This window comes from Colossoma macropomum, unplaced genomic scaffold, assembly GCF_904425465.1.
Source record: "Colossoma macropomum unplaced genomic scaffold, Colossoma_macropomum, whole genome shotgun sequence".
Taxonomy (NCBI): domain Eukaryota; kingdom Metazoa; phylum Chordata; class Actinopteri; order Characiformes; family Serrasalmidae; genus Colossoma; species Colossoma macropomum.
In genome coordinates, this window is record NW_023494795.1 from 37,226,368 (window position 1) to 37,239,183 (window position 12,816).

General features: G+C 40.3%; 1 protein-coding gene across 1 annotated transcript; it reads left to right on the forward strand.

The window, feature by feature from the left end:
• Positions 1 to 11,647: 11,647 nt before the first annotated feature.
• On the forward strand, positions 11,648 to 12,601 carry LOC118815160 (G-protein coupled receptor 183-like). The gene has a single exon (XM_036581083.1). It carries the CDS (start codon positions 11,648 to 11,650, stop codon positions 12,599 to 12,601), a length of 954 nt encoding a protein of 317 aa, XP_036436976.1.
• Positions 12,602 to 12,816: the final 215 nt, after the last annotated feature.

The window sequence follows — 12,816 nt, forward strand, 5'->3', positions numbered from 1 at the left end:
CTTAAACTTATTGAATTATTGCTACATTATAGTCTCAGTCCGACTTGACATTGTAACTTTTGGAAGTAAATGATGAAGTTCTTCTCGAAAACTTACTTAGAATCACCAAGTCAACAGAAATAAACGAAACAATGTACATCCATTTTTGTTATTAAATAAAAACATAGGAATAATAACTAGAATTTTGTAACCACTGAACATTAACAAATAAATAATACTCAGTTAAGCCATCATGGAAAGATCAATTAGATGCTGATCTGGCAGCAAACAGATTGTATCCATGTAGAGTGTGAAAAAAGAAACAACACCTTTATTTCACAGACATTTGTTTTATTTCAATGGTTGTTGCTGTCAGAATCACTAGTAATAAAGTAAAGGCAGTATTACTATGAAATTAAACGACTATAATTTTACAGATTTTAACCATCACTGAGAAAACATGCTTTTACTGTTAATTTACGAGTTTTGTCTGGCGCTCCTGCTGCCTGATTTTTACCATACATAACACCATAAAACCCCACAGCTGTAAATGAATCCGCTGTATCCCCCCTCGTGTCACAGGTGGTACCCTCAAGGGTACGTCTTCAGTATCTCTAGTTAGGGAACATAATTGTTCCATATATTCCATCACAGTTATATTTTGCAAGTTGCATTGACTCTATACACATTGTCTTCACTTCAGGCTTCATATTTTATTTTTATATTTAAAAACATTAGGTTAAAGATACAAATTCAGCCCTTTTCCCTGCAGAGGTAAGCATAGTGTACCTTTAAAACTCATTAAAGTACACAACTGTTGTACTTTTGATGGATATTTACGTTGTTTGTACCCTCATGAACAGCTGTACAGAGTAGCAGAAAACAAGTTACAAAGCTTGCACTCATGTGTCTAGGGTAACTAGTTTTTCAAAAACACCTTCCACTTCCAAGATACATCATCTGATAGGGGGGCTTCCTTGTCTTTAAATGATAAAATCTTTACTTTCATTTATCATTAATTTAATTACTGCCACTTCCATTCTCCCAATCTTAAAAACAATGAGCTACAGCTGAGTCCCCCCAACAAAGGTGGTTCCCCAAGGAGTCACAGACATTATGTTTCCCTTCAGAGAGACATTAACATTCACACAAGCAACTACTCAAGGTTACACACCTTAATTACCTTCCTAATGTGCATCCAAAAAGACTAAAGGAGATCTTTCTGAGGAGATTAAATATAAAATAATCCACTTGCATAAGGAAGGAGAAAGTTAAAAATCAGGAGCTGCCAAAACTAGATTTGAAAAAATTACTAGAAGATACAGAGAAAATAAAAGAACAAGCAGAACACCAAAACTGTCGCCATCAGACAAACAGCACTTAAATCTTTTGTCTTTGAGAGAGAGGAGAAAATCCACAGGTGTTTCTGTCCATCCTTCCACTGTAAGACAAGCCAATGGTCTGAAAGGATGTGTAGCCCTCACTGAAGCCCTCACTGAGAAAAAGAAGAAAATCTGCACTAGAACATCAAAACAGGACATGTAGACTGCATCTACATTTGTAATTAGGATTACTTCAGTTGTGAGAAGCAGAAAATACAACCAACCTCTGGAAAATGTCCCTGCAGATTTCTTTTCAAGTCTGAAAGGAAAAGAATTGAAACTGTAATAAAAGTAAAGAATGGAAACTGTAATAAAAGTAAAGAATGGAAACTGTAATAAAGGTAAAGGGTGGACACACTTAATTGAAATTGATATTATATTTAGTTATTAAGGCTTCTTTGTAGTTTTCTGTTAAATACATGTTTTCTCATTTTTCCTGATGTTGAAAAATGAATAACTTGCATTCAATGACCTTTTTTGACTGGAAATTAGGTCTCTTATATGTACATTATCATGTACAAAGTATTTACACAGCACAACAGGCAGACTCAATAATATGGGATAAGGCATGATTTCATGCCACAAGCATAAACAAGGCAATTAACTTGGCACAATATAACAACCAGTTTAACAGCACAAAGTGAAAAATCAAGAGAGCAGCATCCACCAAGCAGGGATCTTTTGAGGCTTCTAGCTGATGATGTGCAGGTGAGAGTGGGGCATAAGGAAAAACATGGTCAGGAGCATCAGAACAGGACTGCAGTGGATCTGGAACACAGAAAACAAACAGAGCACATCCACCAGAGCATAGACACATGCACAGTTAAATGTAATAGAGGCCTTTAGACCTTTATCGTATACTGAGCGTTGGACTACATGGCGTACAATCCAAAAGGTGCATCTTTAAAATCATTTACTATTAGACAGAGAAAACCTCTTAAATGCAGCATCCTAATCAAGTCAATGGGCACAGCTGTTTGAGAATTTATACAAGGTTTCGCTTTTGCCCTTTTCAAATACACATATGTATATTTCTTGAGGCTTTTCAAGATGGTGCAGTGTATTATACATGGTACGAAAGACTTCCTCTTCATTCTAGTTTGAGCGTCCATCACCTCTTCATCATGATCAGGTTCAGCATCAAATGCAGGCTGAATGTTCAGTCCTATACCTAATCCAAATGTGTGTGAGGAACAGGAGCTTTAATAGGGGATCAAGAGTGATGTGTGTGTGGGGTGGGAGTAACTCCAGGGCCTCTGGGCTGGTGGGACACGACCCTATCATGTCCCAGAGCGCAGATCAGGCCCCGCACTGGGCTTAAGAGAGCTCCAGAGAGAGTCAGGGGAGCGCTGGTGTTAAAGAGAGCTGAAATACATTTGCTGAGGGTTTCACGCCTCATCACTCTTACTTTTGCTCATACGTCTCAGCTTCACACAGGTGGCTGTGATTAATCTTCACAGCAGAGCCAGTCCTGACCTCCCTGGGGCCCTAAGCAAAATTCTGCTAGGTGCCCTTCTACCTGACCCATGAGCTGTGTAAACCATTTGCAATTGCCACACAGTCACACCTGACACCTCAGTGCTCCCACCACAATCATCCTTTCTTTAAAACAGTTTGCTGCATCTGTCAGTCTAAGATGAAGTAGACCTATACAGAACAGAATGAGATATAAACAAACAAAATGTATTGAATAGAATATTTTCTATAGAATCTTGAAGAACATTCAATATTAACATTAACATAAATACCAAAAAAAAAAAACTTAAGCGTAGCATCTGAACAATTATAGAACTGTCCCCCACCTCCACCCCTCCAGATTTCCTTTAATACATTTTCATATATAAAATGCTATTTGTACTGTGGCTCGACTGAATACTTGATGGTTATTATTTACTGAGAGATGTGCATCCATATTGCCCTGATTGTCCACCTAATCAGCATTTTAAATCCAATATTTAATCAAAAGTCAATGCTAATCCATTGTTTCTATTTTGCATTAGTCCAGAGTTGTAGCTAAACCTTAACTGAGAGACTAGATCATCATTGTCTTGTTTTAAAATGATGTGCACCTTTGAAGAGTGTGCCATCAAACACACATATTGTCTAGACTGGACTGGACTCCACAGAGGTTATAATGTAATAAGTAGTGGTATTTAATTCTAACACAATAGAGAGAGATGTACTGGCCAGTTAGTAACTTTTAATTGTTACATATTGTTGTTATTTGCTGACATCTTGGAGAGGAGAGAATACAAGTTTACCTCATTGCTGTCCCTGCAATTTCAAAAAATGAAAAAAATGAAGATTCATGGTTTTGTCCCAACAGCAATGATATGTTGTTTTTTGGATGCTGGTATGCTGGTCTTCAGCAACAAATGCTAATGTGCTGGTTACCAGCAAAACCAACATATGTTGTGCTTTGGATGCTGGGATGCTGGTCAAACAGCATGACCACACCAACACTAGTCCAGTACAGACCAGCATAAACCAGCTATGCTATTTTTTCAGCAGAGAAAGCAATTTGTGGCAATAGTTTTGTATGTTAAAATAAGCATGAACCCATCACAGTCCAGTATAATAAAATACTAAGGTGACCATATTTCTGAAATGAAAACCGGGGACATTTCCAGTTTGGCGGTCAATATATCATTAAAATATCCAATGTTTTTATCATAAATCATGTACTAAGTAAGTAAATTTGTAAACCGTGTCAGAAAATCATGCAGTAGCCTGGTGAGTGAAGCTCAGGTAAACAATGTTAAAAGAGACTCATGGCTACAGAAAAAGAAGACCTGTGGCTACAATAGCCAGTCCCTAAACACTAAACACACCCACTGGACAGCTCCAGTTCTGGAGAGATAGAGACAGCTGCTATCAACATATCCCATATGTCATACATGGCTGGATTCAAGTCCTGTAACCCCACCTGTGCTTTTAATTCCTGGCTTACCTTGTGTCTTGAAAAGACGTTTGTGATGATGTTGTAGACTCACTTGACACTTGTGAGCTTCTGGTACTGCTGCTGTTGTGGTACTGGTTTTACACGGCAGTATTATCTAAAACTAGGTGAGCGATAGGTAAAAGTGTTTAGTAAATAACAGTAGCCAGCACCCTCTGTTGGCCAAAACAAGCTTAACGCAAGATGTCTGCTCTGCTGCTAGGTCTTTTTTGGGACTTTCCGGTGTAACGGGGACATTATCGGGGCAGTTCCAGCCAGGGACAGGCCACCAAAAACAGTGATGTCTGGTCACCCGATAAAATATGCTACACTGTGGCAAGGGGAAACTTACAGAACATAATGTAGCTACCTTATTTAAGATATGCAGTTAGCCATTAGCTATAATAGAGTAATGGTGCTGTTTAATACTACAACCGTGTCAAATTTTTGTTTAGCATCTATCTAATAAACTGGTGAACGGCTGTTTTAGTAGCAGGTACCAGTAGCTTAACATGCTACAGCGTGACACACCACAGCACAGGTTTGACTCTGGCCCACTGAAGCTCCATTGATGCAATAGAGGGTGAAGACTCAAATCCGGGGGAGCAAATATGTGCAGTTGTTAGCTAAAGCTGCTCTACATTGTCTTCAGTAGCACCACAACACAGGTTCAATATCGACAGATTTAGAGAATAAAGACTCAAAACTAAGTGAGTGAAGTCAAGTAACTGGTGCTGAAGTGACATGTTTTGTGGTGTAATTGCATGTTTTTTCTGGTGACCAACTATGCTGTTTTTTTGTAGTTGGGGAGCTACACTATATTGCCAAAAGTATTCACTCACCCATCCAAATCATTGTATTCAGGTGTTCCAATCTCTTCAATGGCCACAGGTGTAGAAAACCAAGCACCTAGGCATGCAGACTGCTTCTACAAACATTTGTGAAAGAATAGGTCGCTCTCAGGAGCTCAGTGAATTCCAGTGTGGTGCCGTGATAGGATGCCACCTGTACAACAAGTCCAGTTGTGAAATTTCCTCGCTACTAAATATTCTACAGTCAACTGTCAGTGGTATTATAATGAAGTGGAAGCAATTGGGAACGACAGCAACTCAGCCACAAAGTGGTAGGCTACGTAAAATGACAGAGTGGGGTCAGTGGACGCTGAGGCACATAGTGCACAGAGGTCGCCAACTTTCTGCAGAGTTAATCAATACAGACCTCCAAACTTCATGCGGCCTTCAGATTAGCTCAAGAACAGTGTAGAGAGCTTCATAGAATGGGTTTCCATGGCTGAGCAGCTGCATCCAAGCCTTACATCACCAAGCGCAATGCAAAGCGTCGAATGCAGTGGTGTAAAACGCCGCCACTGGACTCTGGAGCAGTGGAGACGTGTTCTCTGGAGTGGCGAATCACGCTTCTCCGTATGGAAATCCGATGGATGAGTCTGGGTTTGGCGGTTGCCAAAGGGGGGATTATGGTGGAGGGGGGATTATGGTGTGGGGTTGTTTTTCAGGAGTTGGGCTCGGCCCCTTAGTTCCAGTGAAAGGAACTCTTAATGCTTCAGCAGACCAAGAGATTTTGGACAATTTCATGCTCCCAACTTTGTGGGAACAGTTTGGGGACGGCCCCTTCCTGTTCCAACATGACTGCGCACCAGTGCACAGAGCAAGGTCCATAAAGACATGGATGAGCGAGTTTGGTGTGGAAGAACTTGACTGGCCTGCACAGAGTCCTGACCTCAACCTGATAGAATGCCTTTGAGATGAATTAGAGCGGAGACTGCGAGCCAGGCCTTCTCGTCCAACATCAGTGTCTGACCTCACAAATGCGCTTCTGGAAGAATGGTCAAAAATTCCCATAAACACACTCCTGAACCTTGTGGAAAGCCTTCCCAGAAGAGTTGAAGCTGTTATAGCTGCAAAGGGTGGGCTGACATCATATTAAACCCTATGGATTAAAAATGGGATGTCACTCAAGTTCATATGCGTGTGAAGGCAGACGAGCGAATACTTTTGGCAATATAGTGTATGTTATAAGCCTGCTGAGGTAGTGATAGCATAATTAGCACTATTAAACATTTAGCAATTGGGTGATGGATTCAAAATCTGACTACTTTATATACAGCCTCCAGACCTATTATAGCTCCACACACCCAGCTGCAAACATCAAATGTTTACATGCTGGTAAAATGTTGTGCATATTTAATCAAAAAAAAAAAACACATGGAATCTATTGATTGTGACATATAATGTCAGTTTCAACAGACTAGCGTGCAGCAGCCCAGCCTGGCTTGGCTTCATTACTTTTTTTTATCTATGAAAACCTCATATACCTGTTATATCTGTAACGAAATTTTATTAATAATTGATTATGCTACGGCGCAAGTCAGCCAAAATGAAATTGAAGCCAAAATGTGGCATGTAATGACACAAGTTAGATTTTTTTACATAAATTATTTAGACATGATAATGAAGCTCAAAATATATTCCTCATTCGCCGAAGTGAGAAGCTTCATTATCATGGTAGCCGAGGGATGGGGCATAGTTCAGAAACCAGTAGGTGAAGAGGCATTTTCAATAATAATAGTGCATATTCATACATTTTTGCATTCTTATTCAGTGTAATGGTTATGGATGCTTATATGCCATTTTTAGTAGCTTCCAGGGCATAACAATAATAATGCCCAAGAAACTATTTAAGAATTTTTTACTCAACATGGATTATTTTTTATAGTGTAAATTATGACTTTAGGTGTAGCATCATTGGTCTCTTCATAGAGAGAGACTCGCTGTCTCAGATGAACAAAAGCCAGCTGAGAATTCCAAGAAACCGATGAATACTATAGTCTCTTGATGTAGAAATACTGAGAGTGGATCTCTAAATGTAATAAATCCATTAACAGAGAGACTGGATAAAAATCACTGGTTCAGAAGAGGATCGTCAACTAGAATCTTTCATTTTTACATGCCCATTTATCCACATATTTCCATTCATCTCTACAGCGTCTTCTTGACGACATTGCATTTTCATTTGAGGTGAAGATCCTGTGCTGGGTAAATATTAGTTTGGTTTGTACACTTTAGGTTCCTCATGCCTCATTCGTCATTTCTTTCCATCAATTGCCAGTTCCTTCAGATGCCACTTTCAAAATACCACCAGAGTCAACAGCTCTCCTTGAGGGAGTCGGTTCATATGCACAAACATTTTGTATCACCCTTTCTTTTACTGTCTGACCTGAAAAAACACCTTTGGGTCCCGCTCTCACCTGTGGACAAAACATCTCACTGGAGAACATCGAACAAAACAGCCTACCAGCAATTTCTCCAGGGATGTGGTCCAAAAAGCTTTTATCAAGAAGACCCTCCCTTTCCTTAATATGCCTAATTCCTCAGGGCTTAACAAAGTTTATAAAGAGCTGTCTCTAACTATCCACACCTTTCCATACGGGCCCTTCAGCTTATACTGTGGTGGACGAGACTGCAGATATCCACAGGATAGAGAAGGTACGTAACATCAATTGTGTATATAAGTGTGCTTGTTTTGGTGGGGCAGTTTTAATAAGTTCCTGTACGTTCATTTTGATTGTCTGCGCTCGCTGCACTAAGCTTGATGTCTTTAGTTTCAGATGCCCATGCTGGTTGTTTAGAGGCTTACTTGTACTCTGTGGAAATTAGTTGTAGATGAAAAACATTAAGCCACTATATGCAAATGTGGTTAATGTTAATATAGATAGAAGTTCATAAAGTAATTAATTATATATACCAAATAGTAATATATGGTTTTAGGGGTTTGAAGTAGTCATTCAGGTACTGGCTGTAAATTTTTGTATCATGATCCATTACCATCATCATCATCTTCAGTTTTTTTAACTAACTACATTCAAGTGACTAAAAAATCCTGCTGATCCATTATTCAGGAATGGTTTTCTGAATTTTAAACATGTTTCAGTTTAAATTTCCTTGCTTAATACTTTTCATGTTGATGTAGCCCACGTTCAGCAAGAGGGCTTAGAAGCTTAATTTTAGACCCCAATTCTCTATTCACCAGCAGAACATCGATGCCTAAATTAATAGTTCACAGCCTAATCCCTCCAGTGATACATCTTATTAAATCAGCTGTCTGTTTTCTACCTTTAAACTGGTCACAATTCCCAGAGCCAAAGGAATAAAAACAAAGTTCATTATGAGGGTCATCTCCCGAGGCTGGAGCAAGAGGGAAGAGGATGAAGCCTGTTTAGCAGCCGTGAGGGACCAGCAGTGCCCCAGACGGCCCAGGCAGGCTCACAGCTGAAGGGCTACCCCCATCCCGATAGACCTCGCAGGGTGGTGCTAAGCACTCACTCCTCTATAAAAGACTGTTTTTCAATTGCAGTTACTGTGTTCTCTGCTCCGACACATCGCACTGAATTCATGGCAGGATAAATAGCTGATGAGCTGAAGATGATCTCCACTGTTATCTATGACCATTTCCTGTTTCACTGGGATATAATAATAATAATATAAAACTACATGCAATGACAAACACCCGATAGCCTCTGTCAAATATGGTGGTGATCATTGATGCTTTGGGTCTGTGTTGCTGCTTGTGGTCCAGAGGTGCTGGTGAAAATGAATGGCATAATGAATTCCACTAAATACCAGGAGATTTTGGGCCACAATCTTTTCATTTGATATCATTTTCATGCTCGCCATTAAACCGTAGCAAGTATTTGTATCAGTAAACTATGTCAGCTGAGTGACTCAGGTTTCACTCTGAAGCAAACTGATTGCTTAAATGGGACATTGGTGTTTATAGCACTCACCAAGCAACAGAGTCAATGTCAGTGAGAAACTCATGGTTCTGTCATTTTGATGCTTTTTAGACTGACTCTCCACTACAGCAGGGAGACGGTGAAGCTTACAAGTACATTTGTTTTTCAGGAGGAGGGCTAATTTTCTCTGTGGTGGTCCCTGTCCAAGCATGGATGTGTGTGTGTGAGTTCTCTCTCTGTTTGTGCAGAGACTGTTTCTCTTTTCCCCTGTGGGATTTGGCACAAGCTTGCAGAATAACAGAATAACAGCCCTGAGGGGCAGACGCTCCAGTCTCCAGACACTCTGGGCTGTTTGTAGTCACCGATTTATTTTTCTGACAGTAAAACGTGACACTGCATTCCATAAACTGCTGCTCAGGTGTGAGATTATTGGACATCTCTTGGGCAAAATGGCACTTATCAGTGGACGTAAAAGGAAACAGATGCCTAATAGGCATTCTCCATGTTTATGAGTTTCAAATTACATGTAGCACTTCAGAGAATAGGAAATGGAATTATCTTTATAGTAAAGAAATACATAGTGAAATATGTTTGTTGAAATAAAAACTTTTTATTGAAATATAGGAAAACGCACTATTCACAACTCACCAGAACCGTGACTATTAGGGCTAGGCCTTTCGGGCCATAAATGTCAAAACTTCGTCAAAACATGGCACAAACCCACCTCTTTATTTAGGGTCTACTGTGCTCATTCTGCGGCAAACTGCCTTTGAAAATGCATTTGACCAGACTGCATTTTCATTTACATTGACTTCCCTACCTGTCAATCACCTTGTCAGGACAGGGCCAACAGCATGCTCAGGCTTTTTCTAGGCCATGGCGGCCAATCTTACATTACAAGATGAGGTGAAACAGAGCAACATATCCGCTTGTGATGATTACTGTTTTTATATACAACCCACAAAGAACCACAAAGTGAAATGTGAGGCAAAATTTTCTGGGGTCAGAATTATTGTCTGTGTAGGCTGACCATAAGATACACATTAATCCAGCGTCGAGGGCTTTCTTATAATGTACATAGCGAGCATCAAATGTGGACGTATTACTTAATGTACTCATAAAATTATTTAGTTGTAATTGTATGGGTACACACTGACATTATGTAAATCATCATCATTTAAATTCAAACATAAGAATATATTGCCATTTTACATATAACATTTTATTTGAATCATTTATATATTTACATAAGCATGTACACAAGTATCAAGTTTATTCCAGACCTGCATCTAACTCGCTGCCCCCTTGCCTTAACTAACACTGACACATCTGATCCAGCCAACTGAGGACTTATGAAGAAGTTAATTAGCTGGAGTTACAGCAGATTGCGGTTGGGACTAGACTCTGTCTGCAGGGAGGTAGGTCTCCAGAGCCAGGGTTGGTGACCACTGCTGTAGGCCATCTGTTTCAGAGTTAATGAAGTGGAAAACTACTAAGTGTTGTGCTGTTCCTGGCTGTTGGCAAGCAAATAGATCATTACAGCCATCCAAAACATCCAAACATCCTAAAAAGCATCCAAACATCCTAAAAAGGTTGGTAAAATTGTAATGGAAATATTAATTATGACTGGTTTCGGTGCAAAAAAATGTAGAAAACAGGTCTTGTAACTGTTGCTTGTTCTTTCATGAAAGTCATGTCTGTGAATACTAGCGTTGCCACAATACTTAAAATATCTACATTGATACGATTCAATACCATTTTCGATACCAAAAGCATATGTAAATAGGGATATTTATTTTTTTAGATAAACATATCGAAATAAACTTGAGATTTCTCTTGTAAATCATTGTTAAAAAGTGAGGCTCATGTTCACACAGGCAGTGCAGATAGAGCAGCAAAGAAATACAGTTATTGTGTCAACAACCTTAACAACCAAATTCTTTTTTTCAATTAACACCAAGAGCATTCAGTTTTCTACCCAAATAAATGCTGAGGCCATTACTGGATGCTTCAAGGGAACTTCAAGTTAGCTTAGCTCTTGTTAGCACTTATGGCTTTTAGCCCAGGAATAGGATAAAAACAATTAACAGAACCATAGTTTAATGAGAAACGTTATAAAATGTTTTAGTGGTATTCAAAAGGAGAGCAATCACCGACCTCTTGGAACTCTCACCTAGAGTTTTATGTACTTAGCTACCTACAAATGTGCACTACAGTAGAACACTTTGACGAGGTAGCACAATTCATCAGAACAGTTTTTCCATCCTTATTTGCTTTGAAACCAAAGCAAAGGCTGTGAACTCACTTCGGCATATAACAAACCACACCACTAGCGAGGTGGTGACGAGGGTCTATGTGGGTCAAAAAAGCGCACACAGAAAAGCAGATTTGAAATTGATAGTATTGATCCATTTTTCACAATGCTAGTTAATACAGCACTGCATCAACTACCAACTCCCACTTCAGTAATGATGATGGTGATAATGATAAGAAACAGTTTAATTATGCAAGACTGTCCTACTCTGCAGTAGAAGCTAATAAAAGCTACTGTTTTTGTCTGTCAGAACATCATTCAGCAGGAACAACTGTACTGAAGCCATGTGGGAGCAATACAACGTCTACTCCAGAGCAAACTACACCCTTGACCCTACTCCTTCCGCGTATAACATCACCCTGGAGCAGGTCAACACTACTCATAAGCCCTTTAGTGCATTTGAGGGCTGTGAACACATGGTGGAGGGCATCATCTTTGATATGGTAGCGCAAGGTTTTAACATAGCCATAGGGCTGCCAGCCAACATCCTGGTCATCGCCATCCTGATCCACAACAGGCATGAGCCCACCACCTCTGACATCTTCCTCGGCTGCCTAGCCTTCATGGATGCTTACTTTGGGCTCATGGCCCCTATAAGCTTCATCAACCTCTACCACTGGAGGAGCATGAAAGGTTGGATGGCCCTGAAGTTCTCTTACGGTGTGAAGGACACCAGCGGCCCTCTCTTCCTTTCCTGCATTTGCCTAGACCGTTTTGTGGCCGTGCTCTTCCCCATAGCCTTTAGCCAGCTGAAGGCCATCAAGTACAGGATCAGCCTCTCCGTGTTCGTCCTGTGCCTCACTTTTGCTTATGCCTCAGCCAAAACGATCGGAGGCCTCCCAAACTTTGAGAAGGTTTTCACAGGTGAGATCCTGGCCACGTTTGCCTGGATGATAGTGTGCAACCTATCTATTCTTTGGGCATTGAAGCGCTCACGGGGTGCAGGCAAAGACGAGATGCACCCGATGAAGAAGAAGGCCTTCAAGGTGGTGCTGTCGCTGCTGTGCATTATTGTGTGCAACTACTTGCCTCCAGTGGCGTTATTCCCCTTCCAGGATCACTATTCGCCGATGGCCTTCGGCTGCTACGTTCAGCCAGTGGGTTTCGCCTTCCTGAACGTCAGCAGCACCATCCAGCCCCTCGTTTACCTGTCCCGCCTAGAAAAGGTGCCCTTTCTGCCCCAGTCCATCTTAAAGATGCTCTCCTGCAAAAAGAAAAAAGAGCTCTCACCAGCATAGAGGACTAAAGGATCTGCATAGGAGACCTGATCCCCAGACTAGTCTTGTGATGTGTTGAATGTGACAATATTTTGCATGTCAAGATGTTTTAAAAAAAAGGTTTATATTGTTAATAAAAATATTTTTAGTGTGTTTAACATTAATATTTTATGTAAGTACACCCCTAGCTTCAGTAACTGTTAATGCTCCCTCTGACAGAAACAGCATTATGTAGG

What these genes read in the sequence shown, in the direction of transcription:
- LOC118815160 (XM_036581083.1), top strand. Translation starts at nt 11,648, where the DNA reads ATGTGGGAGCAATACAACGTCTACTCCAGAGCAAACTACACCCTTGAC.